General features: G+C 33.4%; 1 protein-coding gene across 2 annotated transcripts in view; it reads left to right on the forward strand.

The window, feature by feature from the left end:
• Nucleotides 1-22,714, forward strand: part of pcdh11 (protocadherin 11) — a 481,629-nt gene that overhangs the window by 16,940 nt on the left and 441,975 nt on the right. The window contains exons 3-4 of one of the 2 annotated variants that reach the window (XM_015351119.2): nucleotides 1,234-3,720; nucleotides 12,068-14,038. In XM_015351119.2, coding sequence (XP_015206605.1) covers nucleotides 1,234-3,720; nucleotides 12,068-12,151 — 2,571 coding nt within the window. In that variant the 3' untranslated portion in view covers nucleotides 12,152-14,038. Of the gene's footprint in view, nucleotides 1-1,233; nucleotides 3,721-12,067; nucleotides 14,039-22,714 lie in introns of those variants that run through there. The other variant, XM_015351117.2, reaches the window with a different exon arrangement.

The following is a 22,714-nucleotide window of genomic DNA, read 5'->3' on the forward strand; positions in this document are numbered from 1 at the left end:
CCAGTAGATGGTAATTGATATTAGGTGCTTGTTTTAGGGTGATGGTTATTGCTTTGAAGGCACATATGTTTGTTTATGGCTGACCTTCATAAGAGAAAAAGATATTACTACATTTTTTAAAAACCTGTGGCAATCTTGTAGTACATTTGAAATAATACCTTAGCATTTGACTTGCTTTTCAACACACTTGCACATACAAACTGCTGTTGAAATCCCCAATAGTCTCCTCTTCATTACAAAAACAACAGTAGAAAGTGAATTCAATTTAAATCTAAATTTGGATGAAACATGGAAAAACATACTCCAAAAGGGACAGCATTGAAATCTTTGATTAAAGTGTTGTGTTTCAGAAGCCTTGTTGGCTCACCAGGATTGGTAAATACTGCATTTATTTACAGCGCTATATCACTTTAAACTGTAGTATTTAGATCATAGAACTGTGTTTTTAGATATCAGCATGGTCTATTAATTATAAATAATCAAACATTTATTGAACAGTTGTATAAAAGATAAAATGATGCACTATTTAGAAACATACTTGTGAAAAATACAGAATACTTACTAATACTAAACTTAGCACAGAGATATTTAGGGTTTGTGGAATGCGTGTATTTATAAAGAAATAACTGATAAAGTAAAACAAAAAAATTATAAATACTGTAAATATTTGATTAGATATTTCTGGTAATGTGGTTTGTTTTGTGCTGCTTTATTCTCCATATAATATTGAAAATATTAATTAAAGTAGTTTTGGAGACAAAACTGCATTAATTTTCTTTTTGGAAACCAACACAGTAAAATCATCAGGTCCTGAAATATTTTTTTAAATTTTGTTCACTGAGCCATGACCATGGGTTCCTTAAGATCCTAGAAATGATTTTTTTTTTCTCAAAACAGACAGACAGCATGAACATCAGGTTGAGGCTTGATGTTCAGAGCTACTGTATATATAATCTAGAAAAAGCAATGAGTGATATAAACAATTATATTCTGAACCCATGTTTCAATTTTGATAATTAGTGGGGATTTCGTATTAGATACATAGGTTTGGATGTGTTACCTCTATACAATTGTATATATCAATAAAGTGGTTAGAATGATTGATTTAATGCTTGAGCAAATTACATTTTTTGTCTGAATTCGAAAATTATAATTTGAACAATTTCAAACAACTGTTTCTTTCCATTTAAAACTTCCTTACACTCTGCATTTTTGTTTTGTTTCCTTTCATAGAGCGTCAGGGAATTTGGACTTGACATCATTGAGACTCCAGAAGGAGACAAGTGGCCACAGCTAATTGTCCAACAAAATCTTGACCGTGAGCAGAAAGACACATTTGTAATGAAGATTAAAGTAGTTGATGGAGGGAACCCACCAAAATCCAGCACTGCTATTCTTCAAGTTACAATCTCAGATGTCAATGATAACCAGCCTGTTTTCAAGGAGAATGACATAGAAGTGAATGTTCCTGAAAATGCCCCAGTTGGCACTTCTGTCATCCAAGTTCATGCCACAGATGCTGACCTTGGTTCCAACGCTCAAATACACTTTTCCTTCAGCAGTCAAATGACCAATACAGCTAGAAGATTGTTTTCAATTGATACTAATACCGGACTGATCATGGTTAAACAACCCTTAGACAGGGAGTTTAGTCCAGTACACAAACTTATAGTGTTGGCAAGTGATGGAAGTTCCACCCCTTCCAGAGCTACAGTGACAGTCAATATTACAGATATTAATGATAATGTCCCATCGATAGACACACGCTACATAATGAACCCTATTAATGGAACTGTCCTCTTATCTGAAAATGCTCCTATAAATACTAAAATTGCTCTAATTACAGTGACAGACAGAGATGCTGACTTGAATGGAAAGGTCACCTGTTATACTGACCATGATGTTCCCTTTCGGTTAAAGCCTGTTTTTGATAGTCAGTTCTTGTTAGAAACTGCAGCGCCTTTAGATTATGAGACAACCAGGGAATATGCAATTAAAATAGTTGCATCAGATTCTGGGAAGCCTCCCTTGAACACCTCAGCTATGGTCCTGATAAAAATTAAGGATGAAAATGACAACGCTCCAGTGTTTCCTCAGCCTGACATTCCACTGTCCATTCCAGAAAACAATGACCCAGGAGCACAGCTGATAAAAATCAGTGCTACTGATGCAGACAGCGGTCGAAATGCAGAGATTTCTTATTCTCTAGGCTCCGATGCCCCTCAGAATTTCAGCATAGATAGGCGATCAGGAATCCTATCTGTTGTGAGAAGGCTAGACAGGGAAAAGCAAGACAATTACTCCTTCACTGTTATAGCTAAGGATAATGGTTCTCCTCCATTACAGAACAATGTTACTGTCAAAGTGATGGTCCAAGACATTAATGACAATAGTCCAGCCTTTACTCATAACGAATACAATTTCTATGTGTCTGAAAACCTACCACTATATGGCACAGTAGGCTTGATCACAGTTACAGATGCAGATGCTGGTGAAAATGCTGTTATCAGCCTTTCCATATTACATGATAATGGCAACTTCATCATTGAACCTAAGACAGGTGTTATCAAACCAAATATCACATTCGACAGAGAGCAACAAAGTTCTTACACCTTTGTGGTAAAGGCAACAGATGGGGGTCGACCCCAGCGTTCTTCATTTGCAAAAGTGACCATAAATGTTGTCGATATAAATGATAACCGCCCGGTGTTTGTCATCCCTTCTTCCAATTACTCTTATGATTTGGTGCAAACTACCACCAGTCCTGGCTCTGTGGTAACAAGAGTCTTTGCCATTGACAATGACACGGGCATGAATGCTGAACTGCAGTACAGTATTATTGGTGGTTCCCCTAGAGGGCTGTTTTCCATTAATAATAAAACTGGTAACATTACACTGCAGGAAAAAATTCTTACAACAGATCAGGGACTGCACAGGCTGATAGTTAAAGTCAAAGACTCGGGTCAACCTGAGTCTTTGTATGCCATCGTCCTGGTCCATTTATTTATCAATGAAACTATTTCAAATGCTACCTTTGTGCAGGAACAAGTGCGCAAAAGCATGGAGACCCCTTTGGATCGAAATGTGGGGGACAGTGAGTTAACACCCCAAGCCAATGGCTACGTCATCATAGTGATTGCCATTATTGCAGGCACTATGACTGTCATCCTAGTAATTTTCGTCACTGCCCTGGTGCGCTGCCGACAGACACCAAGGCACAAGGTAGTACAGAAGGGTAAGCAAAGTGGTGAGTGGGTATCCCCAAATCAGGAAAACAGACAGATCAAAAAGAAAAAGAAGAAGAAGAAGAGGTCCCCTAAGAATCTTCTTTTGAACTTTGTTACCATTGAGGAATCTAAGCCTGATGACCCCTCCCATGAGCACATAAATGGCACCTTGGACCTCCCAGTAGAGCTGGAAGAGCAGACTATGGGGAAGTATAACTGGGCCACCACACCTTCTACCTTTAAACCTGACAGTCCAGACTTGGCCAAGCACTACAAATCAGCCTCTCCACAGCCATCTTTCCAAATTAAACCAGAGACACCAGTGCCCCCTAAGAAGCACCATGTAATTCAGGAACTGCCGTTGGATAACACCTTTGTGGTGGGTTGCGACTCACTCTCCAAGTGTTCCTCTAGCAGCTCAGACCCCTACAGCGTATCAGAGTGCAGCTGCCAAGGAGGCTTCAAGACTCCAGGGACAATTCATACACGTCAGGTAATTCAGAGCTTCTAGTTGCTTACTAAATATCTTTTATTGATTCTTCAAGCCTTTCCCTTTCTACTCTGTATTTTGTATTTGGGAAAAAATGGAGGATTAGAATAATAACTTGAATCGTCCAGTAAGGTCTTCAAGAGTCCAGATTGAGAATGTAAGCTATAGTGCTATAGATTGAGAATTATGCAACCAATTTATTTCTTTACTCATCAGCTTTACTTTAATCAGGATTTAATCAGGATCTACTTTAATCCATAGGTGGCAGTGTGGCACTTTTCCCTGCCTGCAGAATAAGAGAAAGAGAGTGGATCTAGGCTGCTATGTATTTGAGCCATATGGATTGCTAAAACTAAAAAAGCAGGAGCTTGTGGCATCCTTAACCACCTTGTGTGTACAAGAATCTAAGCAATCCAGGCAGGGTGCAAAGTAATAACACCTTTCAGGATACATTAAGTGGGTTGTAATGCTAATAGTGCACAGGAAAGCAGCAGTATCAAAGAAAAGAGCTCAACCTCGAGGTCTAACATAGATAGGAATATATTAGAAACATACAAGAATGCTGCATCCTGACAAGAAGATTGCACCAACATACAGGCTTTTAGAGTCTTTTGATTGACACTTTAAAACCCAGAGTTGAGAGATTAGAGATTTTACTTGAATGTTTTTTTTAGTTTAACTGTTGTATTAATTAATTTAATTTAATTTCTTGTCTTCAAGTTTGTGTTGGACACCACATAATACTGAACTTGTACTGTCTACAAACAGATGCTTATATCACATTAACACTTACTGTAGTCCAGACCTTTTGTGAGTGTGAAATTCCTTAGAATACCAAAGCAACTGTGCAATACCTAGAATACCTATGCAACTTTCCCTTTCCCAAGTGAAGTACCAAATGTAGAGTGCCTAATAAATAAATGCAGGAAAAGGAAATAAATGTAAATTAGGGCAGAAGACAGACTGCCAGAACTGCAGAGATGCACGCTTGCTTGCTTCTGTGTTTGGCAGTAACTGAATTGTGTTTGTTGTCATAGGTCATAGGGATCAATGTAATGGGAGATCTGGTAGTTCTGTGTTTGTGTTTAATAAACAGTGCAAAACTAACTTTTGTACATAGGCGTTGAAACACTCTTTATGGTGTATGGAATGGCAACTCACTGTAGGGGTGTGTAACATGTTTAATCTTGCTTGCAATTTTGAATTTAACTTGAAGGTCCTTACACTTAATAGATTTAATTGTCAATACAAAATACATTTTTCAGTCAGTGATAATGCTGTAAAGAACAGATCCATGGGATATCATTTTGTATGAATAATAGACAGTAAATGTATAAGAGTCTTCAGTTCATATCACATAATTTTATTTAATGTATTGCACTTAACAGAAGTCTTTTCTGTTTCTCTGCATGATCTAAACATTACATTTCACTGTATTGAACTGTATTGTATCATTCTCTATTTACAAATGCCTTCTGCATACATGTAGCTTTTTCACTTGCACCAGCACACTCATGCAAATGCATTTATATTGATGTGAGAGTTGTATACAGTTTATGTTCATAGCAAATGAAGTGCCATTATGTGTGTTAGTTCCTGTGTCATCAGAGAAACACAAATTATTTTTTTTAGTTTAATTTGATCTCTCTTAAACTTCAAAATAATTTCTGGGAAGTGATTTACTTTTTTCCAAACTCTATAATCACCATTACCAGATGCATTGATAGTGTATTTGGTTTTTTATATTCTCTTTCTTCAACCACCTTTTATTTTTAAACCAAGATAGAAGCACTGTTTCACTATTGTGCATTACTTCTAAGACTCTACAAGCCTGGTTATTAAGGAATGCAGAATACAGTTTACAATAATTGTATCCCGTGTTATCTTGTCAGAATGGCTTACAATTCTCCTTGGTTATCCATGCTGATGGTTGCTCAGGAGAATGAAAAAGTACCTCTTTTTTCCAGAAACTAAAATATGTATATTACATGGAATTGGAAAGAGGTGACATTAGGGGGCTGTGGAAGGAGTTCAAATATCCTCTTAAAAAGGTTGTTACTATAATGTAGTTAAAATATTTAATTGCCATTTTGGTGATTTATTATTTACTTTGTATCTCATAAAAAAGATTGAAATCCTCTAAACTTAAGCATTTATATCTAATGGTATCAGTAATTGGAATATGTATAATTAAGTCTATAATACCCTGACTCCTGTAATGCAGTTTTGTAATTTTATATCAGCATTAAATCCTTTAACTTCACAATCAGTGCACTTTATATTGCAGTTGTTTCTGCAAGGGCACAACTTTTGTATATCCATGTAGAGTCTGATGGCAGTCCCATCTGCCAGCAGTTTACTTTGGGTCTTACAGTTGCATTGCTACACTGGATTAGTAGAAAAAAATAATTTTGCACTCAACATTTCATAGACTGTAGCAAACAGTACTAGTGTAATTCCTAAGCACAATCTCCTGAGAAACAGGATATTGTTCTCTCATTTAGAAAAATTAAAACTGGTGCCTTTGTAGCTCATTCCAATAGTATATTAGATTCAGGTTTTACAGCCTTTCTTCCACTTGCTCTTCTTTGCCACCTCCTCTTGCTTTCAGAGCACGAGTGCATTTTTCTTCTCTATTACTCACTTCTAGATATTTTATGTCCTCACCATTCACTGCCTGGTTTTCATTTAATTGAGACCTTTTTATTGCCAGGCAATGATTAATTTCAGGTCTACTGTGTAACTGTGACTTCACTTATCATTGCAGTTTATTAATATTACACATGAATCCATAGGAGTAACAACAAGAATGTTTTCAAGCTTGTAAACTACCTATGATTTGTTGTTTTCATACCACTGGGTATCTCTGTCCTGTGACATTTCAAACTAGATTACCTTAAATCAATTAAACAGTTCTCTTTTCTGATTATGTGTGTAAATTAGGAATTTTAAAGGTAAAACAAATTATGGAATCTATGGAATTATGGAATTGGATGAATTTGAAGAGACTTATGAGAGTTAATTTTCAGTGGGTTATGAAGAACAGAAATCGGAAACAACGCAGTCATGAATCGCCAAAACAACCTATAAATCAGGATTTTATAGTATTTTATTTTTGGTATTTTTTATGTATTCCCTTATATTGAAAAATACATTCTTGATTAAAAGGAATAAAGTGAAACATTCATATTAAGATTAAAGAGACAATGTGAATCAACATTAAGTTAACCATTATGTTCTTGTGTCATATACTAGTGTTGAAACCTTACCTGTTTAAGGATCTCTATAGCCTGGCTTAATAAGCTTGGAAAATGCCAATTATGGACCCTAAAATTAGAACAAACCTATCTGAATTTCTGAATGACTGTTTTAAAGTTTGACATATTCTATTAATCAAATTAAGCTGAATAACAATTAAACTTTAACCAAAAACATAATTGATTTAAAGCAAAGTAAGTCAGCAGGTCATGTCAGAATTGGAACATCTCTTGAATCAAGATTATAACTATAACGTCCAGTATATAGTTCCCATGAAGAAAATCATAACTGTTTGTTACATGTTTTGCTAGTTGGAATATATTATTAGAAGGGTTAGATATTATTCTTAAATGATACTTTTTCACATTTGGAAGTAGTAGTTCTAATATGTTGCCAAATTTACCTGTTAGTCTCTTTTCTTAAAAGACAAGAAAAGGATGGGGCACTTCTATTTTTTTAATTTGTCTTAACTTCTGTAAGTAAAGAACACTTTACTTCCAACTCAGTGGTTGAATTCAAGGCTTGGGTAGATATGTTTTTGATTCTTTCTGAAACCAGGTAATCTTCAGTCCATCAGCTGCTAAAGTGTCCGTTTTCAAGATGTAGTGCCTTGTGGGTTCTTACCATTAAATAAGGTACTGTATCTTGCTTGATTCACACAGGAGTAAGTGAATGGTTAGTGCACCTGTGTAGATCACTGTAATGTCTCACTAGACTTTTAATAGATTTGTGTGGTGTTTTGCAATGTGGAAGAAGTTCATGTCTGCTTTTTAAATATATCATTTTTGTGGACACATTTTACCAATAGTAATAGGATAAGCGTATGTCTTTCCAGATTTCCGTCAACAACCAACAAAGGTGATTTGAAGTAAAATGGAATGTTAACGTGGAAGGTGGGATTGGAAGGTTCTTTTCATGTGTTCAGAAACCCAAGAGAAATTTGATTCAAGTATTTGGCTCCATACAGTGAGCCAACCTCATGACTATACCACCCAAACATTTGTTTTTAAATTGAAAAGCCTCTGTTGTCTAAGGTTTGATATGATCATTTTTGATTCCATTCTTTTTCCAGGAAAGAGTAAGACGTAGTACAACTATCAAGCCCTTTGTGACTTGGTATTCTTTAATAAAGAATTCCCTGAGACCCTAATTTTCTGTTCTTTACATTTAATCTACAATAATTAATTACAATATTCATAATTAGTTGAGACAGGTAAAAAAAAATATGTCTCTGTGTCTGTTCAAATTAGAGATTGCCAATACCCAGAGCACACTTGATGTCAGATTTAGGAATAACAAAAACGAGTACATCAAGAGACTGGACTAATAATAATAGTTCCTTACACTTATATAGTGCTTTTTGTACACTTCACTCAAAGTGCTTTGCAGGTAGTGGGGACTCCACTCCACTACTACCAATGTGCAACACCCACCTGGATGATACGACAGCAGCACATAGTGTGCAAGTACTTTCAACATACACAATCTAATAGGGGAGAGGAGAACAGAATGATGAAGCGAATTCATAGATGGGGATTATTAGGAGGTCATGATTGGTAAAGGCCAATGGGAAATTTGGTCAGGACACCAGAGTTACGTGCCTGCTCTTTTTGAGTATTTTTAATGACCCCAGAGAGTCAGGATCTCAGTTTTACATCTGATACGAAGTACGGCACCTTTTTACAGTATAGTGTCCTCGTCACTGTACTGGGCCATTAGGACCCACATAGACCGCAGGGTGAGAACCCCCTACTTGCCCCACTAACACCACTTCCAGCAGCAACCTTAGTTTTTCCCAGGTTTCCCGTCCAGGTACTGACCAGGTTCATACCTGCTTAGTTTCATTGGGTTGCCAGATGTGAGCTGCAAGGTGATGTGGCTGCTGGCTAAAAGGTTTAAGTGGATCCTGAACCTATAAAAATAAAATCTTAAAGTGAAATATTCTCTTAACTCTTAAGTGAGTCCATTTGATCATTTTATTTAGTCTTTAAAGTTGTAAAGTTTTTGTCTACTTCAAATCTGAAATACAGGAAGCTTGTGTACCCTCACTTTCCTACTCTACCTATGATCATGATGATTCAGATGCTGTAGTTATAGTTGTAAAATATTAATCAAGTGCCTTTGTAATAATACCAGTATTGTATTATATTGTATTATTTTCTGTAGTTCAATTTCAATATTCCAATGCCTTGAATTGGCCACTTTTCACATTTACAATTTGCTATGTTGAGATATAACCACCCTTTTTTTCAGTAATCAGATGTTATCATATCTGGGTATTCCAACTCTTTTCTCTCAATATCTGCTGTAACTGCCTGAATGTACTGCTTTTTTCTATAAGATCACTGAATTACACTGTCCAGTATAACTACTCAATCACTATACAATGCATTTCCAATAGTCAAACAAATTTCTCAGGATTTTATTTAATATGCTGCTGTCAATGAACCTGTAATCTAAAAAAATTACAGGATTTTTTACAGGTGCAAGTATCCCTGTAAACCACAGTTGAATATAATTCTTTAAAAGCATATAGTCTCAGAATAAATCAGATATTAGTATTGTCAATATGGGGCAGCATGGTGTCGCAGTAGTTAGCATTGCTGCCTTGCAGCACTGAGGTCCTATGTTAAGTTCCTTAGGTAATATCTGCATTTAGTTTTTATGTTCTCCCCATGTTCAGTCGGGTTTCCTCCGGGTGCTTCATTTTTTACTCCCAGAATCCGAAGACATACTGGTAGGTTAATTGGCTTATGGTAAAAATTGATCCTGGTGTGAGTGTGTGCATTTGTGTTTGTGTTTGTCCTGTGATGGACTGGTGTCCCATCCAGGTCTTATCCTGCCTTGCACCTGTTGCCTGAAGGGGTAGGCTTTATCAGATAAAGTGCTATGAAAATAAATGGATGGATTAAAGAGTAAATGCATACAAGTTTGATTCTCAGTGGAGACAAACTTTTGGCTGTTTTGAGTACTAACAGAGTCATGGTTCATAATAGCGGAATTATGGAGTTATTTACTTTTCATGTAATTGCAATTCTAAATCTACAAAAAATAATAATTATCTTTAAAAGTTAGGAAAGGACCACTTCTCTTGTTTATTTTAAGAGAAATGATTGAACAACCATTTGGTTGTAGCAATAACACATTGCAAAGTATATTACCATATTATACATACAGTCTCTGGAAGGCTGAAGGCATGGAACACGATACTGCAGACAATACATTGTGTAGTTTATTATTGCTTAAATGGCAGCTGGCAATGGAATTCTAAAATACTGTGACATATATTGAATTAAAGTGATGTAAGAAAAGTAAGATTCTATGGTTTTACATATTAAGACATATCTGACCTTCACCTAGTCCTCACCAAGTCCTAAAAGTAGATAAACCAAACCTTATGTGACAAATAGCATACACAGATTTTATTTTGTCATTATTTTTTTAACAAAAAAACTCACCCAGCATTTAGAAGCCTGGTTTATGATAGAAAGGTATGCCACGGATCTGATGACATTATTTAGCACTGTTGTTCATATAACATAACCCTTTTATCAAAAACAGATGTGCTTTTGAGGCTACAACAGCCATATAACATGAAATGAATATAATACTACTTAAAGTGTATTAAAAGTATCTGCAGTTTTTATTATAAAATGTCACTAGAAGGAGCTAAACCAGTTGTCTCTTGTGATATTCTTAGAAAGACATCAAAAACATTTCTGCCTTGATGTTCTGCCTCAGTAAACTAAACATTTTTCATTTCCCAGACTTACAGTAGAAGTGCATGCAAGCTACGAATCCTATATAATCCTTCAATTCATAATACTTTGGATAAGCTGTTTTATTTGTATCATGTTTTCTATGCTGCAGTTTTATAAAGGTCATTGTTTGTGTCATATTAACCTCTCATTGCTACATTTGAATATTATTTAATGTTTATATCTTCCTTCAGACAACTTTTTCATCTCTACTGTAAATGCATTTATTTATAATCTGTATTATCCATTCTTTCAAATGCTACCCTGGAAAAGCAAACAAATGTTATGCCAGATGTATTGTCACAAACTGATTTCCTGGATTGCCTTTTTTTCCTCTCTGCCATCAGTGGCCTATTTCCAACTGACTTGCTGTTCAGTTCATGCGAACAGTTCATAGTATTGCATTTTTTATCCCCCCTGCAAGCACATGAAAAACACGGAAATCGCAATATGTGTGCTTCACTGCACCTAGTGAAATCACAGCAAGTGTTGGCGCAAGTGCTTAGAATCCAAAGAGTCACTTTCTATTATGAAGCTCATTAAGTATCCTGCAGATATGCAAATTCACTTTGGTAGACAACGGTTTGCATAGAACAGAACTTGTGCTGTTTAAGCTTCCTCTGTATGTTTATAAACAACCATTGCAAATGTCTTTTAAAATGTGTTAATGAAAAATATTATTTTATTGTAATATAATTTGTTTACTTTTATAATTAAAATTATGGTTTAAGTATACTCCATATAGGTTGCTCTGTTATTTTCTTGACCAAGCCTAAATATGATCACTCGTTTGGGAACTACAGCATAGAACTATGGTAAAACCAGATGATATGTAGTTATACTATATATTATATTCAGAGGAATTGTGCCAAAATAGCAAAAAAACAACATTTTTCATGATAACTGTACATCAATTATTCCATGTAAAGACTGCATTAAAAATCACCCTTAATATTCAAGTGAGTTATCTTGGTTTCTGCCTTTTTTGCACTCCTGTAGTGATAAAGTTATTAATGTTCTGAGTTCTGTACGAATCTAGAAAGAAAGTATAACATTTTATAAACATTAGGCAGTAATGATAGTTTAAAGCAGAAGGGTGGGTGCTGCATTAGCGTGGTGGATATACAAAATACAATTAACATCAGCTATGCATGCTTTTGAAAGAAAAATGTATTTTAGAGGTATTTATGTAGAAACGATTCTTCAACTCAAAGATTGTATATAGTTATGTTATTTTATTGTACACATATATAAACTTAATATTAATAAGTACTCCAAATTCCATGATAAAGTACTACAACCTACCTATATCTATCTGTCTGTCTATATTACAGGAGACGGCACTGAAACCACCACTCTATGGCACACTCTATGGCACAGGTACATCATGCTCCCACAGGATAAAAATCAATCTCTAGCTGGCAATACCTAGAAAAAGGAAGGTACTGACTGAAGAGCTGAAAATACATTAGAAAAAAAGGTTCTACAGCCTCAAACAAGACTCTAGATTTAATTCCCTAAATTTGTTAAGAAACCATACTGAAATAAACATTGTCTTGCTGCCTAATTGTTAAAGCATTGTTTAAACTCTTATATTAAATTTAGGATGTGTGTGTGTGTGTGGGGGTATGTCTTCTTTGTCTTGTTTTGTTTCTATAAATACAAAAGAAGAGCTTCTGTTTTGAGTCTCAGGTATGCCAGTTTCAAATGCTGCTTCAATAGAGACTAATTGATATGTTAAAATCTCAGATGACAAGAAAAAATAAACCTAAATAACAATCATGTACTGTAAATATGTGGGTATGTGTATTCTATCACAATCATATAAGTGACTTTCTTACACCATGAATTGGACCCTTAGATTGTCTAATGGTTACTTTGGTATCTACCATTTCATTCCCATTTCCATCCTCTTTTTCGTCTTGTTATGAATCAGTGACCTATTTCATTAATGCTGTAGCGTCTGCCACACTGCCTCTTAAGACTTTTTGTCCACTCACTGACTATCATAATTCCCCCTTTAGTGCACTCCCACTTTAAAGCACTGCTTGAGTAATAGTATAAAGTGTGGCTGACTTAATATGCATGACCTTCACAAGGGGGTGGGAATAGTTTGGGTAACTGCTTCTAGGCTATAATGCTTCGCGGCTTCACTATTGGCTTTTACAGTATGTCAAAAGATACTTACTCTAGAAAATGTTATCTAGTAATTTTCACCGAGTTGCAGTCATAAATGGGCCAAGAGTCAACTGGTAAAAAAAAACAAAAACTGACATTAGTGTACAATGTTGAAGCAGAGGACATAGTTTTATTGTGAGAGTGGTGCTTTTTTACTTGTCAGATGTTATACAGAAGACCAAAATGAGGTGTGTTCAATAAATTATAATTGTAAGTAATATTAAAGTCTACTTAAGAAGGTGTGACTCCAAATTAAAATTTCAGTCTCTCTTTAGTAAAGCTTCTAGTGTTTTTATAGCTAAGGACCATACTCGGATGCACTTATTTATTTATTGTTATGTACTTATTAAAAAGATCAATTAAAAAAAAAGTTGGAACATCTAAATCTTTCCACCAGAATCCATTGAAGTGTAAGTTTGTACTTATTGATACTTACTGATATATTGAGAGATGCAGGCATACATTTGTGATTTATATATTGGATTTAGCCTTAAACTTGCTTTACTCTCAATCTTAAATCTTTAATCTTGAATCCCCATCTAAATGTACAATTTAGAAGTGGAAAATTGGACCATATATTTGTTTTAATAATTGGTAGTTAACTGAAATGTATTCATAACATATTTGCCTAGAACCAATACCCCAATACCTAGTTGACAACTAGTAACTTACTGCTGTATTATGCAAATTATGATGATTTTAATGCCAATGAGCAGGTTCATACATTTGTGCAATCACAAATAACAGTGGCTTAAGTTTGCTTTAATCTTCACACCTTTGATAACAGTTAAATAGTTCCCTGTCAGATAAAATGTTTGAAAAAATATTCTCCACTAAAATTCAACCATGATAATAATCCTTCTTTCAAAATCCAATATGACAAATGCAGGAAAATTTCAGTGTAAAATATCAATCATTAGAATTGCCTGTTGTTTTTAAACAACAAAAAACTTCACTAAGTAAAAGAAGACTTTTCTTTTGCTGGACTTTTACATCATGTGGAATATGAATATGCAGCGTAAAGAAATATATTCTCTGTGTTTTATTTTAAAGGTGATTTACCAATGTGTAAAAACAATGAAGTGTACATACTAATGTTTTATGTATTTTTGGGTTCCTGAAACTCATTAAAGTCTTTTGCATTGTAATACACACTCCAAGAGTCTTTCTTACATTTCTGATATTCCAGTACATCATAATGTCAAAACTGAAATAATTTACTCAATGATTCACAAATAAACACACCCTGAATGTTCTGTTCACCAAACAAAACAAAATTAACATTTTGCATATTATTTAGAGTATTGTATTAACAGATAAGTGTGTGCTTCCAAGGGAGTGGTCTAAGTAACTAACATTTTAATAATATCCATGCTTACAATTGTTATAGTTTTCCTCTGTTTACTGGAATGCCAACAGCTACATATAGTATTACAATCACACTTACCACGAAGAAAATTCTTTACCCATTAACTAATTATAGTTGCATTAACGGATTTATTTTTCTCACATTACTATAAGATAATTGTTTTTTAAAAAGAAATTTTATGAGCATGTTATTTTTAAGCAGTGACAATTTCAAATGTTAACACGTTTGATCATGGAGTTATGCTTTAGTCTACCTTAAAATGAAAGAACATGATGTTGCAATGGAGACATCTTGAAAAAAATCATATGAATAACTTCATATCTTCAATATCTAACCATATCAATATACCTCTAAAGATAACAGTGGTCAACTTTTATTTTACAAATAAAAGATAATCAGGAACACATCATACAAATATTTAAACCAAAGGGAAAGAGAAAAGGGGAAAAATGTAACAGGTCTAACTCTGCTTAAGAAACAGCTAAGCAATGAGGACAAATAACAGTATTCAAAGTTGCTGTTATTTGTTGTATTTATTGAATGATGCATCTGTTTGTCTTCCATTGCATTTCATTGTGCTTTAATGTGTTTAATTTCAATGGTAAACAAAATGTCTTACATTTTGCTATTTTTTAATGGAGTTACATGATTTCTTTTGACCTCAGCAAAGGTTTTCAATGGCAACATCTACTTTTATACAATTAATAAAAGACAGAATAATGTTATAAACCATTGTATGTATTATACTAATTGTTTGACACTTAAATAACATGCAAAAGAGCTACCTCAAAAACACTAGCATTTTTTTTATTCAACGCAATTTCACGTGAGGCTTCTATAACTGCCATATAACAAACCAATCGCTAAACCAAACCAAACTTGTATAGCATGTGATTTATCTATTATCTTTATTTATAAATACATTAATTAAATTAGATCAAGTTACTTAATTCTTACAATATTGTATCTTTCCATACATGTGAATTTTTTTTAATTTAATATTTAACATTATTGTACACACAGCTATAATCGTATACTGAGATTCTGATCCTTGCATTAAAGCTGCTAAGATGGTTTTTTCTTCTTGTAAGACATTTTACTGTTAAAGCTTATGTGTTGCATTGTAGTCAGCTTTGACAAAAAAATGATCTCATACCATAGAAATACCTTACTGAGTCATGCCTGCATTTGGCTGGGATGAAAGCACTTAAACTATCATGAGAGAATATTTAAATTGGTAGAATGAATTTGACTGGGGTGTCTGGAATTCTTCTGAAATTCCTCTGGTGCTCATTTGCAGCTACACATTTGGAGCTATTATGTTTTCACGTATAGATCCTGGAGTACATATTGATAATTTAAAGCCAGCTAGTGTAGATGAGTGTGAATTTCCCCTGACTTTCATCAGGTTTAGGATGACATTAAAAGGTCATCTGCCTGTGTTACGTTAGGATGAAAAGCATAGGAGAAAAATGGTTTTGAACATTATATTCTTGACATTTTGATTTATAATTAATGAGATTTTGGTTTTCAATTGAGCTAGTGAATGTGGTGGTGTAGTATCTACTGGCATCTTTAATTACATTAGTACATAGATATACAGTAACTATCTGCAGTATACATCTTTACATAGTAGATAGCTGCATCAGCATACATAGGCTGCAAAGGAACAAGTAAAGGTTTATTCCATGTTGAAATGAGAAGAAAGGAAACACAACATTTCGGCTGTGGAGCCTACTTTGGGTGTGAAGACATAAACACGTGTTTCTTTTCATCTCTTTCAGCATGGAATAAACCTTTACTTGTTCCTTTAAATCTTTACTTATAGTACTTTTTATCTACCTCACATTTACATAGCTAAAGGCTATTTTAGTTTCTTGGAATCAGACAGCTGATAAGCAGCCGAGAAATACTAAGCATTATATATATTGAAAAGATAATATTTTCTTCTAAATGTAAAACTTTATCATTGGTTCTACAGAGACTAAACAAAGTTCCATCTATGCTGGTTTATAATAACAAAATACATATTCATAAAACCCTTCCTTTACAAGTTTCCAGTGTCAGGAAAATAATGTAGCTGTGGGTGTGTGGATGATCATTAAAAATTGGATTTGGCGTCAGAACTGGAATTAAACTCCATTACGCATACAGGCACACTCTCACTACCAGTGAAAATATGCTGCTTTGCATTAATTAAAAACAAGAGCCATTAACCTGTAGTAACACAAATGTTACTAGAATAAAACAAAATCTTTAATTATTCTGTTTAAATCACAGTGTACTAGATATATCCTCACTTCAGGATTTGCTCTTTTGAATTTCCTGTGTAGTGTTACGCTCAGAAAATTCAAGTATTGGTATTTCCGTCTCTGTATAATTAGAGTCATCAATTGAATCTATTTGTAAGGAAACATTAAATGTAAAGTAGAATCTCTTTGAAAGGAAACATGATATTTAACTGTAGTTATAAATAGTATAAATTATAGTATAAATATATACTGTAGTCTACATTGGTATGCTACCACTATACAACATTTTGCTCTTATGTGTTTACTACAGATGGGATTCTGCACAGGATGCAATGTAATTAAATATAGTTTAAATAATGTTGATACCAAGGGCATTCACATTATAATGATATAGTACTAAACATAATTGAAGAGTCTATGTGAAATTAATCAATTGAAATCTAAAACATAGCTGACTGGAATTATAAACTAATCACAAACAATTGCCATGCTGCTAATTAGAATGAAAATGTCTCAGTATTTTGTCAGACAATCATGGTTCAATATCTCTTCCACAGATAGTGACACTAGCTTTGCCAAACAGTTCTAGCTTAAATAAAGATAAGGGGATATTATACATTTATAGCAAGTAACCTGAACATCTATTTTCTGAAATGGTAATTGAAATCAAATACTTTAGCTTGAATTAGTTTTAAATGAGACTCACGATAGTTTCTAAAACTTTTATACAGTCATTTTCTGAAAGACACAAGACTATATATACTTTTAATTACACAATATACTTTCATAATATTTTAAAAACATTTTGCTTTAATAACAACATTCAGCTTTTCTAAAGCAGTTGCCTCTTTTATTGCTACAGCCCACTTTTCAGGGACAAGGGAAAAGAAAAGTCAAAGTAAGTAAAATCGTTGTGCTGGATAATCCACATGTGGATCTTCCTAACTTTAGCTGAAGGGAGAACAACATTGACAAAACACATTGGATTGTTTTCGCTTAATTTCATCCACGGAGCATCTCTGTCATTGTGTGAACATTTAGAGAAAGGCTTCCCTGCAGAGCATGTTAGTACAGAATGATTAGCAGAGCATTTAGAAGCAGCCATGGCCTGGGAATAATGTGACCAAGCCCCCTAGCTTTGCTGGCAAATTTCAGCACAATTTGTGCATGTATTGTGCAATGGTGTGTGAAAAGTGAATATGCTGAATTGCTGTACTCAAGACATTTCTCATCATAGTCATTGCCAAATCACTGCTAAACTAAATAATTCAATCATTTATTATGTGTGTATTCTTACCATGATAATCAAATTAACATGAAAGCCAAAACAACAAAAAGTTATTTTAAAATGTGTTCAAGTCAGGAGATTTACTACAGGGAAGCTGTATACTTGGATCTCCATCTTGCTAGATGGAACATGTCTTACCTTTGAATTATAGGTGGTAAACATTTAATAAAAAATGAGGTGTATGTATTAAATTATATATATTCCCTCATTTGCAAAAACCATGCTTAAACTTGAACTGCTGGCATTTGTAATTATTAGGAGTGCTATTTGCAATGCAAACATTTTTTATATGAATTGTGCATAATTTATTTCTCTCTTATATAAGAAAATAAAACATTTTTCTTATGAAAGCTGTATTTTTAAAATTTTGTTATAATACTATAACAGCTTGCTTTATTTATCATAAAGTGTAAATGGGATATAATGAACAAAGAAAATTAAATGGTTTGTTTTGTGGTTTTCAAACACTTCAGAATTGTTCCTAAAACAATTAACTGAGCAGTTAAGAGAAAAAAACATTTAAGTGTAATGTTGCTACTAATAATTTGTACTATTTCAGTGATCCTATTTGTGTATTTCTGAATTTTCTCTGAACATTAATCTTCAGATATACAAATTTATTTGTTGTGCCTTAAATTATTTTCTTTTCATGCCCTTATGCCTGTGACATTTTCTCTTAATGTTTTCTTTAGGTTTCCTGTGGTGAAATAGTGTAACCATATCTATATTAGCCCTTATTAGGTGTTTTGCAGGAGTTTTCAAAGATTTTTTTTATTTCAAACCTTCTATAGAGCAATATATTATTGCTATTATAAATGATTTTAACACAATTTGTAGTTGTAGCTATAACATATTTTGAGGGAGAAAAGTACTTTAAAACATTATCTTTATACAAGAACCTTGTACCAATTAGAAAGTCACCAATGTGAGATTGAAAATTGAGCACTGTTTGACAGTAATCTATACAGTCAGTATATCTTAGAAACAATTGCAAGCATTAAAAAGAGATCACACTTTAATTTAGAATAGAAAATTTTATTATTTGCTTTTAGTATCTCATTTAACACATCATTAGAGGCCATAGCAAGATTAAATGAAACAATGAGAATTAATTTGAGAGATTTTACCCATCTATGGAGAACTTAGGTCCCCCTAGTAGCATTAAATAGTTAACTGTTTTGTTTAGTTTTTGCTTTACATATCTTAAATTATTTCATTTTTTATTTTAGATGTTATGTTTTGATTAAAAGAAATTTTCTTTCTGGTTTACTTTCCATTGGATGTGGTGTTCTGTCACACTGATACATCCTCTGAATATTCTAAAACTTTTCTCAATTCACTTTATGTTATGACACTTAAATGCTACAGCTTAGGCTTTTGAAAACTGCAGATAGTTACACATAAACATTATTAAATATAAACATTTTTTAACCAGAAAGACCATATGAGAACAGAATTACCTTGACCTGACCGGAGAAAAAAAAAAGATAACACAATGGAATGGGGAAATGTTAACAAGTACTTGTGTTGGGAAGAAAGGATTTAATCAATTAAAAAGTTCCAGTCGTTGGATCAAGTTGAAATAATGTTGCCCAGAGTTGGTACTTGCACTAGGAAACTTTAATGAGGAATAAATGGTGGTAGTAACAGAACACCTATGAATTATTAACATTATTAGAATTATATAGAATTATTATAGATTATCTATTACATAGCTTGATATTGCTTACTCATATATAGTGTCCCGTTTTGTAATAAACTCTTTGAAGATTTGGAAAATTATGATTTATAAATTTGTATATAATAAACTTGGCATCTTCTTATTCAAATATGCATTAATAATAATCAATGTAGTTATAATAATGCAAAACACTACAGACCTTGAATAATTTGTTGATCGTCAATAGATACTCTACATGTATTGTAAAACCTTATTGTGTCAATTATGCCTGGGGACCATTCAGACTTTTTCAGGAAAAGTTACTTTATGAAGCTTAACAAGGACCCCAGATATATCAGCAGCCACAATAGATGGTGCTTTAAATTGTGAAGGAAAAAATGTTCATTTGGAAAATTATCAGTTTGAATAAAAAATAACCAATATGTTTGTTTTGTTGCATCTGTCAAAAAAAATATTTTATAAACAATTTAAAATTATTGATGCACAGACAACATCATGCACAAACCTTTGATGCTCAAGTTCGAGTTTCAGTCAGATTCCCTAATGTCCATTTTAGATGACTAGTTTGGCCATCAATGTACTTTTATGGGAATCTGTGAATTTAAAAAAAAATGTGTGACTCATAAAACATCCTTTTCCTTTTAAAGAATTAAAAACAGTTTATCTGTTCATATCTGCTAGGGCACAACAGAAAAGAAGCCAGGATGAACAGGAGCAAAACCTTGCATTGTAGCTTGTGAAGCAAGTTACTCACCATGGATCCTGCCGACCTAATCACAGTAATCCCATACAGAATTCTTGATTTACTTTTGCAAAAGAGATTGGAAGAGGATAAGAGCCCATGCCCATCTTGAAATCGCTGGTAATCTGGTTGGGATAGAGGACTCAAGGGTATTTATCCTGTCCTGACATTTGCTGAAGCAGATGGTTGAAAGGGGGGCAAGCATAAAAGAACTTCTCAAATCATCTGCAGAAAAAAAGAACAGTGGATGATAATCAATGTTGTTTATTTCACTGCTTGACTTCTTAAGTACTTTCAGCCAGATTATAGGCTTTCCAGAGGATAATCAGAGACAGCAGACAATTGCCTTTTTTCCTGAAACAATCCCCCCCTCACCCGAACATGTAAAACCGGTGGTATAAAGTGGATGCCAATTTATAATTCCTGATTATTCCAGTTCCAAAGCCTGCTAAAATTAACTGGGCAGGGTGCTAATCAGTAGGTTTCAGAGACACTGCTCCTTCATGAAGTAGATGCCCATAGTAAAAACTACTATCTGCAGACATAAATATTTACGAGAGAAGCTTTTAAATGTTCTATTTAGAGGAGTGGATGGTCTTAACTCTTTAGAAGATGTTTCACTTTTTAGACCTAAATGTGGTTTTGATCTTAAACAGGTATTGAGAGTATCACAGTAGGAGCAAATAGGAATGTTTTTTGTGACCTGCTACTATGCCTTGCACATGGTTTATTTGCACACTCAACAATCAATAATATATACAGTAATAATTCTAAATTAAATTCATGTTTCTGTTTCATTAAAGTAAACCAAACTAATGTAAATAAATATTTTTAAAATCTTACTAATTTAAAATCACACTGTTTTTAAAATACTCAATTTGCTTGTAATACATCATACATTTAGAAGCAAGTAATAGGTTTATTCCATGCTGAAAAGAGAAGAGAGAAAACACAACGTTTCGGCTGTGAAACCTTCTTCAAGTGTCAATCATACATTTATACAACCACATTCACACATATAAAAGATAATCCTAGCATTAATTGCATATAGGAACTCTAAACACGACAGCTCCCTTCTCCCTCCACTTTGTCAACTAAACACATTTGGCCCCATTTTCAATCAGGATTGGACTTTTACAACCTAGAGATTTCTGTTTAATTACCTTGCTGCATTGAGTAGTGTCTGGAGGACTGTGTGGGTAGTGGAAAAGTTTATCATTTCATTGCTTTCAATTACTTAATATCTATAGTTATCTAAGAATATACTTATGTATTGTAAACAGATATATACACATTATTGAACACATAAATACAATTTGAAGAAAATGTATGCCTTATTTTCTTTTTACAACTAAACTTAAATATGAATGGACCCTAAATGGAATGGGTCATCCTAAAGCAGTTTTGTATTATGTTTTTATGCCATTTTGTTTTAGTTCAGTTATTTTATCAACAGAGCGCAGAGTTTATAGAATTAGATAATATTATAGTATTTTGTAATGTAATTTTTATGTTTTTTTTGTTTTTTAATGCAGATTAGATTCAACATCTGCCAGTTCGTAACAGTACCTTTAACTTACCATCAATATTACTGTCAGATGCCAATTTAGTGATGCCATTTTAAATTTGCTTTAGGACAATATATCCCTTATGTTAGTGCACTGGTTCTGGCTTCTGTAAAATATGGTTAAGATAATCTGTAAAGTCTTTCAGCCCTTTAACTTTAAGAAAAGAAAAATATGAAATAGGTCATATAGATTTAGTAGTCTACTCTATCTCTAGTAATAAACAATGCAAAGCAAAATTAATACAATTATGTTATTGGAATGTTTTAATTTGATATTAAATAAGTCAGGATAAAGTGCTTATTAAAAGTTTCCCAAATAACAGCATACTGACCTGTCATCTTAATTCAATTTGGGAAATTGTTTGCACCTCCTTTCAAAAGCTTTATTTATAGCTCTATCACAATGCAAGGATCACACTGTTAAACTGTAAATCCCTGTAGACTCTTTCATCGAAGTAAAATGTTTTAATAGCTAATGTAGATAGCATGACACACAGCACAGATCATTTCTCAAAGAAAATATTAAGTCTAATAGTTCCTCAGAATGACATCTTGATCGGAAGAATAATGTAAAAGAAATTTTAATAGTAATATACAGTATCATTTAAAGTAGAAAATTAAAATAATGCTATTTCTTAAACACATATCTATGGTTTTATTATTATTATTATTATTATTATTATTATTATTATTATTATTATTATTATTATGTTTGTCTTCCATTGTTTTCAATGGGGAAAAAAATATAATTTTAATATTCTTCTCCTTACTGTCCAAGTAGGGAGTCAGCTTTTCAAACGTCAGAGGCAAAGTGCAGATGTGTCCATTTTTATCTTCTGTCTGACTGGAATCCTTGCTAGCATTTGTCTCTTTGACAAAGTGAAGAAAACCATCCTTTTTTCCA

Source organism: Lepisosteus oculatus, chromosome 8 (assembly GCF_040954835.1).
Source record: "Lepisosteus oculatus isolate fLepOcu1 chromosome 8, fLepOcu1.hap2, whole genome shotgun sequence".
Lineage (NCBI taxonomy): Eukaryota > Metazoa > Chordata > Actinopteri > Semionotiformes > Lepisosteidae > Lepisosteus > Lepisosteus oculatus.